A 17,402-nucleotide genomic window follows, 5' to 3' on the forward strand; every position below is an offset into this window, starting at 1 on the left:
GTTAGATGAATAATATCACCCTCTTGATATCATAACACATTTACTGGTTTGTTCATGTGTGACTACACATACAATATATATACATATTATTGTTGTACATCAACAAGGTTCTTTTCTATATAGAATGAATATGCACAAGATTAGAAGAAATCTTGAGGGAAAAAATATTAAAATATTTTTATATTAAAAAGTAAGTTAAAAAGGTTACAAGATTGACAAAATATCACTTAAATCAAGTTCACAAAGTGGATTGATATGATTGAATATTGTTGCAAACTACTTAGATTTGCAAATTGGGAATAAAAATAGGAGCTAGGCTGAAAGAACACAATGTTGACATCATTTTGAAAATGAAAGAAATAATAATTTTGCATTGAAGGGATCATAGCCATCACAATAGAGAACCGTTATTCCAAGTGTCAATTGAAAGAGGTAGTAGAAATTCTAAAGTATGTGTAGAATTTAAATTGAGATGATATTTTGGGTTTTAGTCATGCATGAAGACCTTCAATGAATTAAAGCATGGTCCCTTAGTTAAAAATATGTCATTTAATATTTTAAAGTTAATGTTTGCATATTAATACATTTTGTTGAAACAATGTAGCTTCGGTAAGATAAATGATTGAATGAGAGATAAATGAAGACTCTCATTCAATCATCTATCCTATCGATAAATCTACATGCTAATAGTAGACATCATATTCATCTTTATAAGCATTTCTATCATCGATCAAGATATGATCGTATTTTCTATGCAGTGATTTCATTTATATGTTGTTATTGTAATAGGTTCTACATATCTATTCTAGTTGTCATATGACAACACTAATTAGTGTTTCCATATGATAACTACAATAGTTATCGTATTAACATATTTTTTCTCTTATACCGATCCATAATCAAGTTGCATTTACCATCAATTACCATGAAATAGCATTAAGAATAAACCGATTAGTGATCAGTTAATGATAACTAAAATTGCATTAGAAACTAACCGATTCATTATCGGTTACAATGATAATCAAACTGCATTAAATCACAAACCGATTGGCATCGATTATCATTTTTTATGTATCGACATTTATATTAATCAATAGTTATCGGCTTACATTATGAAGAGGCACCACCCTTGATCAAGACATGTCTTGATCAGACATGTCATGAGACATGTCCGATCAAGGCATGCCTTGATCTTACAAGGAAAAACCTATATATATATGTGTCGTAAAGAATGCTGGAGAAATATCGAAATCAATAAATATTATCTATAGCCACCTGCAAACAAACAAGTTTCAGTTCATAATCAGAAATAACTAGAGAGCATACATTAATAGCATTGAATATTGTCTAAGGAATTAAAAGAAAGACAAAATCCTTAACATTCCACTTTTGAACATAAATTTGAATACTTTTACATGGTATGAGAGCAAGGTTGATTGAACCTAAGGCATTCAAATTTGAGAAGTTCAAATCGAGGATATAGACACCACATTTCCATGGCTAACACTATCAGATTTGACGATAGACTTGAAGGAGGTGACAATTTCTCAGCATGGAAATTTAGAATTAAGATGATTCTAAAAGAGAATAAAGTTGAATCATTTGTAAGAGTTGAATCTAAAGAACCTGAGAATGAACCTGACAAATCGACATGGATCGAGGGAAATGAAAAAGCCATGAAGATCATAGTCAATGGAGTGAGAAATCACATTATGCCAATAATAACAAAGCATGAGACTGCCTACCATATGTTCAAAGCACTCGAAAGTGCATTTGAGATAAACAACGCAAGTAGAACCCTGGCTCTAAAAAGGGAAATAAATCATATAAGTATGAACAAAGGAGAGTCAGTCAATGCATACTTTATGCGGATATTGGCCCTAAGGGATGAACTAGAAACGCTTGGATATGAGATCTAGAGCAAAGAGCTAACGTTCATTGCTCTAGAAGGGTTGCCTAGTACATGGGAAACATTTGTCCAAGGCATTAGTGCAAGGGCTAAATATCCAAAATTTGATAGGCTAAGAGCATATTGTCTTCAAGAGGAGTCAAGGTTAAATAAGAAGGGGATCAAGAAAAATAACATAGATGAAGATCTCCATGTTCTAAATACCAACTCCAACAAGAAAAGCAAGAAGAGAAAGAACCGACATGAGAAAAGGTCATCTAAGAAAGACAACTCTCACATTCAGTGCTTTAGGTGTGATCAATATGGACACTATGCACCAAGATGTCCGGATAGAATCTTGAACAACAAGCTACATTTGCAAAAGTGAAAAGGGAAGAATATGACTCCGAGAAGCATGTATTCTACTCTGCCCTCTCTAGCCAAGTATCCAATAAATCTAACACCTGGATCATTGACAGTGGGTCTTCAAGACACATCATTGGGTATAGAGAATTATTGGATTCCATGTCAGAAGAAACTGATGAAGAAGTAACCATTGGTGATGACTCTGCACATCCAGTGAAAGGCGTCAGTACCTACACCATTAAGCTGAAGACAGGCATGTCTCTCCAACTCACTAGAGTCCTATTCATTCCTGGCATCAAGAGGAACTTAATCTCCATATCTGTACTTGAAGATGATGGGTACAAAATAACCTTCATGAATGGTAAAGTTCTAGTATGGCCACAAAACACTTCCATCAAGAAGGCTATAACTCTAGGACATAGAAAAGGCTATTTGTACGAGGTATGTACTGAATCTAACCTAGCCCTACTTCATGAGATTGCAGATTCTAATGAAATTTGGCATAGAAGATTTGGTCATTTAAACTTTCGTACTTTATGTTCAATGGAAAAATTAGTAATTGGTTTGCCTAAGTTAAGACAATACCATTCCGGTACATGTAAGGGGTGTGCCCTCGGGAAAAATACTATGAGTTCCTTTCAGAATAGTTCTAGGAAAATGAGCAATGTTTTGGAACTAGTGCTTAAATGTAAGCATGCTCTTTACATTGAAATCTCAAAAAACATCACAATAGGCAGCCATTATTCCAAGTGTCAATAAAAAAATGTAGTAAAAATCATAAAGCACACGCAAAAATAAAATTAAAATGATGTTTTGGGTTTGAGTCATGCATGGAGACCTTCACTAAATTAAACAATATTCCTTTATTTTAAAAAGTATAGTATTTAATATTTTAAAATCAATTTTTACAAAAACATATTAATACATTTGAGTTTTTTTACACTTATTAATTCACATTAAAGATGAGTTATTTAGAGATCTTATATTGAATATAATTTTATGTAGAAGAAGATCCATTGTACTATTTAAGATACCCAACAAAAAGATTTCCCTATAATTATCTCTAAAAGTTCACTTACCATTCAACATTCTCAACAAAAACATTTGCCTACATAATTGCACAATAATCTTGACATCTTAGGTGGAGATGGAGTCCCCCTACTATATACGTGTCAATATAAATCACTATTCACAAATTCTTGTTCTTGTTGGTATGATACAAGGTCTTAAAAAAGTGAGTCCCTTTAAGAAAGATTTTAAATTAATCTTTTGATAAGGATTCAAATTCAAAAATATTAAATTATAAGTTTTGATGAATGATGTGATGTCTTTATGTATTTTATACAATTTCTTCTATTAATACCATACAAAATCAGTAAAAATAAATTTATTAATTTGATCATATCAAATTCACTAATTTTTAATTCTTAATTCTAATCTTACAATTTGATACCCATAAATAACTTAATCTTTCTTCAAATTCAAAAATCAATCACATTCAGAACCCTTCATAATCAAATTAAACTAAGCCACAAGGAAATAATAAGTTTCCCAAATTACCATGGGTTTCTTGGCAAGTTCCACAAGCAAAGAAAGAGTCTTCACCGTGTCGAGTCGCTGTCGCACATGTGGCATCAAGGCACTTAACCGTGGAACACGTGGCATCGACACGGATAAGCACACAGAATGAGTCCTTCAAATAAAACTTAAAATCCTTATTCTTGGAATTACTTAAATGCATAAAAATAGCTTCTTCACGCAGACACTTGGAAGAAATCAACACCGTTCCCTGCGTCGAAATAAAAAATTTGAAGTGAAAGATAACGCGTTATGACAAGCAAATTCTTGCCCATTACGTCGAAATAGCCATGCATTCGACTAAATTTATTGAATTGGTAATCAAGACAGTGTTTTGGGGACATTACGTAACGTTTTCTCTTATCCAACACATTTTTCTGATTGGGGACATTACGTCTCATCTACTTTGTCTTTCATTCCTTCCTTAACTCTATATAAGGCTCCATTGTTTCGGCAGGTTCATGTTCTGTATGCTTTGGTTTTTTCGGGGAACTCATTCTTGCTCGCAGAAATTTTGGGATATATTTTTTTCTATTCATAACCCGCAGTTTGGAGGACATTTGTGTTTTTTGAGTCCTGCATTGGAGATTATCTCAGGGTGTAAAATCTGGGAGATCTGGTTTTTGTATTACAGTTGGATTTGGGATCGATTATGGCTGTTGCGATTGGAAAGGTTGTGGGTGCCAATGGGAATTTCAATCCCATGTTTCGAAGAAAAGATGGGGCAGACAAAAAATTGTGGGGCAGAAGAAATGTTAGGGCAATGGCGTCTGTTAGTTGTGGGAAACTGAAGGAGGAGTATAAGTTACTCAGATTGAAACCCAATGCCAGCGAAAAGGAAGTCAAGAAAGCTTATCGACGGCTTGCTTTGCAGGTACTCAAATAAAATGTTCAGTTTGCATTGATGTTACTTCTTTTACATTCTGTTTTTATTGAAAGAACGGGGCATATGGGTGTGTATGACAAGCTTTTAGATTTTGGAAGAAGGAAGCAAAACTGTGTCATCTCATATCATGCTTGTTTATTCTGAGGATGGACTATGGGAAGTGATCCAAATTGTTGATGATTGTTTTTTCCCCATTATCTAATTCAACGATTTTCAAGCTTAACAATTTAATGTCTGCAAAATTATGTAAACAGATTTTTAGGGCGGAGTTTTCAACATGATTCAGGACCCACATGCTATAGATAAATTCAACGATTAAAATGAAATATTTGGGAAAACTCAATGCCCATTTCAAATGTGGCTTAGGGTTTGTGTGGTATCTGGTAGATTTCTGAGCGGTGTATGAAAGATAAAGATTTTCATTCAAAACATAAGTAAAGAGTGTCTGTTGCGGGATTCTTTGATTATCATATAGGAATGTTGAAGTAATTGATTTAAGTGAGTTTTTACAGTTAGATTATGGTTTCAGAGAATGATGTTATTGTGTGTTTGTTGTCATTTTTCAGCATCATCCTGATGTCTGTAAAGGAGAGAACTGTGGTGTGACATTTCACAAGATCAATGAGGCCTATCAGGTAACCTTTAAACATATGCAATTTGTGAATTTCTTTTCATAAACCTTGCCATGTTCTCTGTCTGTAGCATGGGTTTGTTATTGTTTTCTCACTATTGATTATGGTGTTGGTGCAGATTGTGATGTCTACTTTAATGGAGGTAAATAAGGAAGAGGAGTATTATGCTAATGATGGTTACATGGTCTTCGACGAATGGGAAGAATGGATGGATGGGATTTGAAGGTGGTTGTCCAAGCGGAGATTATTCCAATCATATAAACTATTATACCTGATCATCATCGATTTACAGTGGGAGCTGCAATCAGTTGTCTATATTTAAAAGAGGAATCTAATTATTTCACCTCAACAATTGCCTATATTTTTTTGAGCAATTGTTTTTAAAAAAAAAGAGGGAAACAGCTCAAGTTAACTTTTATACCTGAATATGATCCGCACTTAATTGTGTATATGTAACAGATAAATGTAAGTATTTCACCTCAGCAAGGGAGGAAAATCAAGCTCTCCTGTATTAAATTTATTTTACCTCAGCCATTGCTTTTATTTTTGAGGTATTGTTTTGTTTCTTAAGCAAATGTTTTAAAGGTTTTCCAAACTTCTTGTTTCATTTCTATTTTTTTTTTTTCAAAATTACAAATTATTTACTTGTATTATATAATTATACATTACAAAAATGATTTTTTAATAATTATACAATTATAATTATGTTTATTATTATTGAATATTTTATAATGTGTATATGCATTTTACATTTTGTTTCTTTTCTTTGCTTCATATTAAAGAATCAAGATTATAATATATGTTAATTGTAATGGAAAATTGTGAAGTATTGAGGAGCCCTTAAATTTTATTACCATACTTAATATTTTCAACATCAATAGTAAAATTTTGTTAATGATTCTAGTACTATAATTGATATTTATGTTCATAATATAGATATGATTTCTTTAAGGATATTCTCTTTTACACATTGTCACATTAGAGTTAAAATCTTTATATAAGGAGAGTCACATTGTACAAGGTGTTAACACATTGTAATTATGTGTAGAAACGTTTTCATTTACATAATGGATCTTGAAAAGTTGCACGTTCACTAAATCAAAAAGTTGTTTAATGGGTGGTCCATTATAAGTAGCTTTTATGCAATTTAAAGTTTGTTTGAAATCAAAATTGTGAGTAAGGATATGTTTTTTTATCTTTAATATTAATATAATACTACTATATATATATATTTTTAATAATCTCTTGAGGTTCCTTTTTTAAAATTTAATTATATATTTTAATTGAAGTGCAATATGAAAAAAAATAGACACCTTAAGAAGGATATCTCTCTTGCATATATATATAACAATTATTTTTATATAGCAAGTCTTTGATTGAGCAGAAAGATATCGACCCAACCTTATGTCAAAGCCATGACTATAAAATGAATCAATGAAGAAATTGCTAACATAAGCTCCTATGTACAGTGACAAATGTAGAAGAGCAACCCCCCAGCTATTATACTAGCTACCTATAAACATAACTATATACAAAGGCAATGAAAACAGTAAAGACCTCTGAAATTACCAAACCTAGTTGTCCTTGTTGTTGCCCTCCATCTTGTCCTCCATGTCCTTAACCAAGATGAACATCCACAAAATTTCCTTGACTTCCACCCCTTCGACATATCCCTTGAGAAATTTTATGTTCATTTGAGCCTTGTTGCTTATTGTGACATCCATCCTAACATCATAAATAACAAAAAACTCCAATGAGTCATCATCACCTTCCCTAAACTTTGGCCGCATTCTTGCCATCCAAGATTAAGCCATGCCATGGGATGGCCCTTTTGTTACATCTCATTGTGATATTACCTATTTAGTTAAAATGCTTCAATGCATAATTACATTTTGAATATGTTAATCTTCATTGGAAAATATAATGAATGAATGTCCAAGATTCATTACGATACTCTAAAAATGAAAATTTATGATGCATATGTATGCATTGATAAAGGCTAACTATTATTGTCATGTGCTAAGTTGGATGTAGAAAATGATCAAGCCTCTAAAAGGGAGGAAGAGTATCACTCAGGAGAAGAATCAATAAAAACTAGAAGCAATTAATTTGATATGTTTGTGACACTTAAATGCATGAAAAGCAAATTAAATATTTTATTTATTTTCTCCTCTCAATTAAAAATTGTTCATTTTTTCTCAAGAATAAGGATAAGAACAAACATAAAATAAAGATAATAATGATATAAAAATAAAATAATAATATTGATATGATAATATAATAATAATAATAATGTAGTCTTAATAGGTTTTTTTCTTTAAGCGAGAGTTCAATAAAAATATATGAAAACATAATAATATACTAACCATTTTAATAATAATTATGTCGAAGGCGTATTACACTCACATAATGGATGCACAAATATGTGTTAATAAAAAATAGAATCATTAAATCTAATGTGTTTGTGACACTTAAATCCATGAAAAACAAAACAAAAAATTTTTTATTTATTTTCTCCTCTCAACTACCACTCACTCTGATTTTAACTATTAATTAATATTATCTCCATCATACTAATAGTTAACTTCATAATTATGTCAATTGGTATGATAAAATAATTAGTCTTAATAGTTTTTCCTTGCTTGGGTGAAGAGTTTAATCAAAATATAAAAATATAATTATATAATAATTTTTAAGTGAAATAATGAATGAATATGATATCTTTCGGAGTACTTTATCTATATTTCTCTAAAAATAGGTATACTAGTTTAATATTTTCAATATCATAATTTAATAATTATGCCGAAGGTGTATTATATTTATGGATGTAAATGCAATAAAAAATAGAAGCATTTAATTTGATGTGTTTGTGACACTTAAATGCCTGAAAATAAAAAAATATTTTATTATTATTTTTTAATTTAATTTTATTGATTTTCTCCTCCCATTCACTCAACTAACTAATTTTTAGTTATTAGTACTTGCCATTAGGCAATAATATTGTAATGAAAATTCATTTGTTGTGCTTATATGGTTATTAAAAAAAATTATTTAGACCAATCAAAAGCAATTATTTTTCTTTCTTTAAAATTTTTTAATTTATTTTATAGTATAGATGCACATTTGTTAACATTATAATTTACAAAAATTATTTTTGTTGCAAATGATTGGGTAATATCATTTTGCCTCTTATAGGCGGGTTTCTCAGAACAATGCATAGTCTCAAGTTTTTCGGAATCACCACTCAAAAACTCAATCATATCAATAAAAATTAACACAGGGAACACACAAGAGTGGTAATTACATATTTTTTTGACCAGTAAAAACTTTCACATATCATAACTAAAATATAGTTATTAATATGTTATTCATGAAATATTTTATAATTATAGATATTATTGTTTTAAAATCCCCCAAACTTTGCATGTATCATGACAAAGTTTATAATATAAATAAATAAATAAAAAGGTATCAATGCGATCACAAATTGTATAAATAATATAAAAAAAACTAAATTAAATTAAAAATATATTAGTTACAATTAATAAATTACTATTTCAGCTACAAATTAACAAAAAATAATAATATAAAACAAAATAAATTAAATTTAAGAATATACTAGTTACAATTGATAAATTACTACTTCAACTACAAATTAACAAGGCAAGTACTTACCACTATGTGGCACTTGTTTAATGTTTATGATATCTTCACTTCCACCTCACACTCACTTGAGTTTAATTGATTAATCAATTAGTCTATACAAATAATATTATAAAAAATAATACTAATAACTTGGTAATATAAAAATAAAAATATAATCATATCTGAATAATAATTTAATATTAATTACAATATCAAAATATAATAATAATTTAGTATTAATTACAATATAATAATATAATTACATCGAAGGCATATTACATTCACATAATGGATGCATAAATATGTGTTAATAAAAACTAGAATAATTAAATTTGACGTGTTTGTAATGGATGAAAAGTTTAAAAAAATAAATTATTTATTTTCTCCTTTCAACTACCACTCACTCTGAGTTTAACTATTAATTAATTGTATCTATCTCCGTCATACTAAAAGTTAACTTCATAATTTTATGTCAATCTAATACTATAATAATATAATAATATCTTAATAATAATTTAATATTGATTACAATATCATAATATAATAATAATACTTCAATATTAATTATAATAATAATACTTCAATATTAATTATAATAATAATACTTCAATATTAATTATAATATAATAATATAATAATTTTTAAGTGAAATAATTGATCAAATATGATATCTTTTGACACACTTTACCTCTATTTCTCTAAAAAAATATATACTATTATTTTTTAAATGGAATATTAAACATATATGATATCTTATACTAGTATTTTTTAAACGAAATAATAAACATATATGATATCTTTCATGTACTTTACCTATATCTCTCTAAAAATAAATATGCTAATTAAATGAAGATTCAAATTCACAAATATTAAATTATGATAGTGTTTTGAGATATTAAATTATGAAATTTGATGTAATGATTTAATGTCTACATGTATCTTGCATAACTACTTCTATTAATATATTTTAAATCTTTAAAAACCAATTTGTTAATTTGATGTTTTAATATAAATATTAAAATTCACTTATTCTTAATTCTGTCTTATCTTAGATTTGATACCTACACATAACTTAATCTTTCCTCAAATTTAAAAATCAATCGCATTCATACCCATTCTTAATCAAATCAAATTGAGCTACCACAAGCAATTAGTTATGAGTTCCCCAAATTGCCACGGGTTTCTTCGGACAAAGAAAGAGTCTTCGCACACGTGGCATCAAGCCACTTAAACGTGGAACACGTGGCATCGAGATAAGACCTTAAAATATAACTTATCCTTAACTTAAATGCATAAAAATAGCTTCCCCATGCATAATACACTTGCAAGAAATCAACGCCGGAATAAAAAATTAAATAGGCAAATAACACGTGGCACAAAGAATGAGTCCTTACGATAAAACTTATCCTCATGCATAAAAATAGTTTATCCATGCACACACTTGCAAGATATCAACACTGTTCCGTACGACGGCATGAGAAATTTGAACAGAACGATAATGCATTTTGCCAAGCATATTCTTGGCATGCATTCGACTGAATTTATTAATTTGCTAATCCAATTTTAGTGTTTTGGAACATTACGTCACGTTTCCTCTTATCCATCACATATTTTTGACTGGCTTTTTCAAAAACTAATAATAGTCCCATCTACTTTGTCTTGATTTGTTCCTCAACTCTATTTAAACCTCCATTGTTTCAGCAGGATCATGTTTTGTATGCTCTGATTTTGTGGCTCACAGAAACTTTGGGATATATTATCTTCTCCGTAGCAATTTGGAGGACTTTGGCGCATTTTGAGGCCTGCATTGTAGATTATCTTTAATTCAGTCAGGGCGTAAAATTTGGGAGATCTGGTTTTTGTTTTGCAATTGGGTTTGGAATCTGTAATGGCTGTTGCAGTTGGAAAGGTTGTGTGTGCCAATGGGAATTCCAATCCCATGTTTGGAATAAAAGATGGGGAAGACAGAAAATTGTGGGGCAGGAGAAATGTTAGGGCAATGGCGTCTGTTAGTTTTGGGAAGCTGAAAGAGGAATTTAAGTTGCTTAGATTGAAACCCAATTCCGCCAAAAAGGAATTCATGGAAGCTTATCGACGGCTTGCATTACAGGTACTCAAATGGAATGTTGAGTTAGCGTTCATGTTAGTTCTTGCATTCTGTTTGTATTGAAATAACAGGGTATAATATGGGGTGTATATGACAAGTTTTTTAGATTTTGGAAAGAGGGAAGCAAAACTGTGTAATCTCATCTCTTAGCTTGTTTATTCTAGAAGGATGGATTATGGGAATGTTAGTTCTTGATTTAATTAAGTTCTTTAACAGTTAGATTATATTTTCAGAGAATGATGTTACTGTTTGTTGTTATTTTTCAGTATCATCCTCATGTCTGTAAAGGAGAGAATTACGGTGCCTGTAAAGGAGGGAATTTCGGTGTGACGTTTAAAACGATCAATGAAGCCTATCACGTAATTTTTAACATTGAATTTTGTGATGAAGCTGTGATTTTTTTGTCAATAGCATGGGATTGTTATGTTTTTTCTCATAATCCTTCCCTTTTATGGTGATTGTGCAGATTGTGATGTCTGCTTTGATGGAGATAAATGAGGAAGAGGAGTATAATGGTGATGAGGGTTACATGGGATTCGGTGAATGGGAAGAATGGATGGGATTTGAAGGTGGTATGCCAAGAAGAGATTATTCCAATCATATTAGCTATTACGATGATAAATGGGAAGAATGGATGGGATTTGAAGGTGGTTGCCCAAGCAGAAATTATTACAATCATGACATAAACTATTTTATCTGATTGTGATCAATTTACAGTAGCAGTAATTGCCCTTATTTTTTAGCAATTGCTTTCCTTTTTGTAAGAGAAACACCTCAAGTTAACATTAACATTAAATTTATTGATTTTATTTTTGAGCTATTGTTTTTATTTTTTTATTTTTGAGCAATTTTTTATTTTTTTTAAGGAAACATTTTAACACTTTTTCAAGCTCTTTGTTTCATTCTTACATTTTGTTTCTCGTACTTAATATGACAGTTATAAGAACTATCATAATTACAAATTATTTACATGCCTCTTGTAATACATTATAAAAGTGAATTTTCAATAATTATAATTATTTTTCTTATTCAATATTTATAACATGTGTAATATGTATTTTACATTTTGTTTTGTAATTATAGAATGAAGATTATAATGTATTTTCATCTTACATTCTCTTCTACATTGTAAAATTTAAATTATCATTTTTCAATATATTTTGATTGTTTAGGAAAATTGTGTAGTATATGAGGTTAGTACACACTTTTGAGGAGTTTCTAAACATTTTTTTATTTTCAACATTAATGACAAGATATTCTTAATGAATTTAGCAATGTAATTGTTATTTATATTTGTAATTTGGATATAATTATTTTTTGAGATAATCTCTCCAAATCCTTCTATAAGAAAATTCATAATATACACAGTGATAATATATTGTAATTAAGTTGAGAGACATTTATATTCACATAATGGGGCTTGAAGAACTAGGTTGAAAAAATCAAATTGATTGTTGTTGTACCCTAACACTTGTTGAACACAATTGGATGTTGAGAAGGGGGGGAGAGGTGAATCCTTATACACTAGAACTTAGCCAAATTTAAACTTTTACTGAACATTCATTCTATCTAACATATGCATGAAATAAAATAATTTAAATCATAAAACAACCAAACAAGAACCCTAAGGTTTTTACGTGGAAAACCCAAATTGGGAAAAACCATGGTGAGAACTACCTCACTATATGATAAACTAATTACAATGTTGAGGCCAAAGACCAAGGCATTCACTGCCCTTGAGATGACTTGCAAACCTAAGGCACACAACCTTAGGGAAAGATACAAAAGGAACTTGCAAACACTGAAGATCACTTCTTCAAGGCAAGATACAATACATCTAATGAAAATAAATCAATAGAGTTGAACTGTAAGGAACCGCATCCATTGAAATGTTGATCACAATTCACAATTCAAAACATGTCAGAAACTGTAACACTTTCTAACCACTATATTGTTTCACATATGCTTAGCACACCATACACCCTTATCTATCACTCTTCACAATGACTCTACCCTTTATACACCAACTAGAACCTTAAGAAAACCAGTTAGGTCTGCCTAATTAGGTGTAACGTGAAATACAAAACAATTGGCCAAAAACAAACTCCAAACCAAATCCATAATGCAAAATGAGATGTGTGAGGCTTCACACCAAATGGGAACACCTTACAATCTATCCTAAATCATCGTCCATATATCCACATGCAACTGCATAGACAAAAATTTATAAAACTATCAAAACACTGCCACAAATTTACACAATCTTTAAGGTGGGCCATTAAGATTACTTGTGGATGCCCAAGATAAAATCAACAAACACCACTAACACTGAATAACTAAACCACATCACTAGAACACTAGCAAGCATAGGAATACAACACATTGCTACACACTAACACCAAAATAGTCACACTTGTCTAAAGACTAACTATGGATCCTATAAAACAACACCAAAGCTCTAGAAACTTCAGGATACATCATTTAAAGCTTTCTAGAACAACCACAAATATACTCCACACATCTACATGACCACATTGCAATCCCACTGTAATTGCAATATACTAGACCACATCCAAACCATAGACTGTAACCAAGTAGCTCATCTGGATCAAGAATTTTGATATCAATGACCAAAAAACACATATTTGCAAAAACACTAACCCTAATAGTAATTGTAATTGTAATGTATGTAATCCTAATCGAATCACCTCAACCCTAATTACACCCTATCCATAACTAAACCCCCACCCTTACCCTTGCCCTAACCATTATCAAACCCTAAACCTCACCATAATTGAATTGTTATTGAATCATGACCTAATTGAAACCTAATCCTAATGTTAACCCTAATGATATTTGATCTCCAATCCTAAACCTAATCCATGGGTTAATGCTAGAACCCTAAGCATAACCTAATGTGAATGCTAATTAAACCCCAGTGATTGAAATTTTCCTAGTGCAACTCTAATAGTAATTCTAATTGAACTCTAACCCTAACTATGAATCCTAATCAAATATTGAGCCTAAATTAATCATAAACCTAAACTAAATAACAATTAGATCATAACCATGTTTAGATGAAAACCTGATTAAACTCTAACCCACCTTAATACAACTCTAAACACAGTACGATTTGATGAGAAGAAATCTAACTTGCCACTCAAATTTTTTGGGTTGCATGATTATAGATAGTCAAAACACAAATAACGTGACATAATAATAACCAAATGATTCACAAAAAATACATAAAATTGAAACATAATATATATATAAGAATTAAGACACGTGAATTTAAAACTTATAGGCATGAAGTTAGTTTAAGAACTATAGTGCATTAGTTATAGTGAGTATATAATTAAACATTTGGTAGATATATTCACCACCACATTTGCCATGTGCATGTGTGGGTGTCATGGGATGTCCACACATATGTCATAACGAGTAGCAGGGTATGTGCACAAAGCTGGTGGTAAAAAAAGTGGACACCACCCAAAAAAGACATGAAAAAACAAGCAGGGCGTACGTGGATCTAAAATTTGAAATCCCTACGTATGCGCTTAGGTTTGTTGTTCCCGAGCCTAAAAAAAGATACCGTGTATGCACTATCTTTAGGAAAGTGAGCACGCACTTGCTTCTTTTAGGAAAGTTAGTGTGTATGCGCTCATAAGCCCTGAAAAACTGCATACATGGTACCTGTCAAAAAAAGTTTTTTAAAAAAGGATTGGGTCTTATTTTCCCTGTGACCACGGTGTTTTTTCCTCATTTTTCTCCATGAAACCGCGAATAGGATACCACATTTCTCCACCAAACACTATGGATTAAGGTTAGTTTTTCTTAATTTTTGTCTTTCTTTCTTGTTTATTCAATTTGTTTTACGTTTTGAATTTAATTTTGTTTATTTTGATTAGGTTTTTTTGTTTTTTTTTCATAAACCAGATTCTGATAATCCATAACAACAACAAAATGCACTTCCTGAAAACCCTGAACAAAACCCACAAGATACACCTCCAGTTCCTCCTTTTGACTGTACACTTGAAACACATGAGCAATTGATTAATCACTTAGGGAAAAACACGTCTAAAATAAATAGACTGATTAATAAATTGCAAACATCTGAGCTTGGGCATCATAAATCCCTTGCCACTAGCCTAGAAACATTAGCTAGTTGTGCCACAACCGTTTCCACATAAATTACAAAATGCGGAAACTTTAGGGATATGTGTCATCAATACTATGCTAGTGGGCTATCATATGAGGGAGTGAAAAAAAAATATTAGTAAACAACATATATGTGTCCCTTTTGTTGGTCCTAAAACTGGTCAGTTATTACCTCTTAATGCAAAAAGGTTTCCCATACATTGGTGTACCAATGTGCAGATGAAGAATATTTTTTGGGAGAGATGGTGGATGGTCTTTGATGATCCACCTTGTAATAATTATGTGGTGCCATTGTATTTAAATTGAGAAAAATATACTTTGAGTTTGTCCTCAATGTGCGGCCAAACTATTTTGACATGAGAGAGTTCCATGGTAGAAGTAGTGGCTCTGCCCAAGATAGATCTAGAGCCCATAGGAGAGTAGCCCCAGAGAGTCGTCGCCCCCTAGAACCCAAACCCAAGGTACATCAGGTTGTCCCAGTAGAGATGAAAGAGTTGATGGAGCTACAACCTCTTCAGGTGGTCACAACATTGACTGGTGCCATCATCCAGCATGGGACATATAGCACACCCTCTTGTACTGGATGATGAGCCATTAGTTGCTCCAGGTGGCAACAAAGAGCCCATTCAACATGTGTGTGTCAATTTATCAAGCATATGCTCAGGGACAGAGGACGCGACCGCTGTAGATAGATCCACATCTCATTCGTGCATTATTTTCAAGAGTAGATGTTAGACCCGCATGGCTGAGGATGTGGCGCTAACAGAAGAGTTGATGGACATGTTGTTTGGCCATCAGTCATAGACACAAGTGTGTTGATTTGAATTCATAGCATTTTATTTATCAGTCACTTTAAACTTGTAATTACATAAATTAATTTTCATTCATACATCAATTTAAATTGATACAAATAATATGCATCTCAGGATGTAGCAGCGGTATCCCATACTCCTCCTGCAGTTACTACAACCACAACTTCGATGCCTGAGGTATAAATTTTGTAACATGTTAAAATTGAATAGTACAATTTGAATTCAAAAAAATTACAAGATATACTAATTATCTTTAATGCTTGGTCCAATTTTTGGTTTGTAGGTGTTGACAGGGGACCAAATGTCCCAGATTGATGACATTGGACTTTCAACGATCAATTTTGGCCTACAAGGCCATATGGTAACATATTTTGTACACCCTTTTTATGTATTGTTTTGATGGAATATGCAAATCATTTCATTTTAGATTTTTATAATTATGTTTAATATATTATCTATACTAATATCTCATGTTAATTTTATTTTTTTAGGGTACCCCCTCCGCGTCTAGGCCTCATCCTATGCAAAAGAATTCCTCAAAGGCGCCAAAACGTGGGAAGAAGTTAATTGAACACATTTTTAGTTGTACAATTGTTTGAAAATGTTTAAACTGTCTTAGTTGGGATTTATAGATTGATTAATGTTTTTTGTCTATTTAACATGTACAGTGGTCATTGAGCTATGTGGATTTGTTGAATGTACTTGATTCGCCTTTGGATCGAGAGAGGGCGGAGGTATGTATCTCTACTTTATTTTCTTGGTTTCATGATTATAGGTACGTGTACATGTGAGCTTGTGATAAATTATAATCTTATATTTTTTTCATAATAGAAATATCCATAGTTGCTTTGTCAATGGTGAGCCCTCCTTCGTGCATTGGAGAAGCATCTCGAGATCTGGTACACTTGTGTTTAATATATTATATTAATTATTTTTAACCTACAATACTTATCATTATATTAATTGTATTTAATCTTTTATCATTTTTTGTATAGGTAATAGCGATAGTTTCTCCATCAATGGTGAGCCATCCTCAGTCCATTGGAGAAGCATCTAAGGCACCGACACGTCATTGTTCTCTATATTATAACTTTAAGTGTTTTTGATGTATTTATGTTGGTACATTGTATTAATTGTACATTTAATCTACAATAGCCCCTTTCGTGGTTAGGCCATAATGTGGATCCTTTTAAGTTTGTCTTCAAAACTCCTAAGAGTAACAAGGAGAGGAGAGCGAATACACTAGCTTCAGGATCAGCCGATGAGGTAATCTACATTTCAATTGCAAAGGAATTATAGTTAAATTCATAGTTATATTGTTTTGTGAACT

General features: G+C 31.2%; 1 protein-coding gene across 1 annotated transcript; it reads left to right on the forward strand.

Moving 5' to 3' along the window:
- Window positions 1-4,423: 4,423 nt before the first annotated feature.
- On the forward strand, window positions 4,424-11,920 carry LOC131033799 (uncharacterized). The gene is made up of 6 exons (XM_059217616.1): window positions 4,424-4,706; window positions 5,285-5,353; window positions 5,469-5,526; window positions 10,846-11,105; window positions 11,369-11,461; window positions 11,569-11,920. Exons 1-6 carry the CDS (start codon window positions 4,485-4,487, stop codon window positions 11,800-11,802), a joined length of 936 nt encoding a protein of 311 aa, XP_059073599.1. The 5' UTR covers window positions 4,424-4,484; the 3' UTR covers window positions 11,803-11,920.
- Window positions 11,921-17,402: the final 5,482 nt, after the last annotated feature.

The sequence above is a fragment of the Cryptomeria japonica genome, chromosome 3 (genome assembly GCF_030272615.1).
Source record: "Cryptomeria japonica chromosome 3, Sugi_1.0, whole genome shotgun sequence".
NCBI classification, from domain to species: Eukaryota; Viridiplantae; Streptophyta; class Pinopsida; order Cupressales; family Cupressaceae; genus Cryptomeria; species Cryptomeria japonica.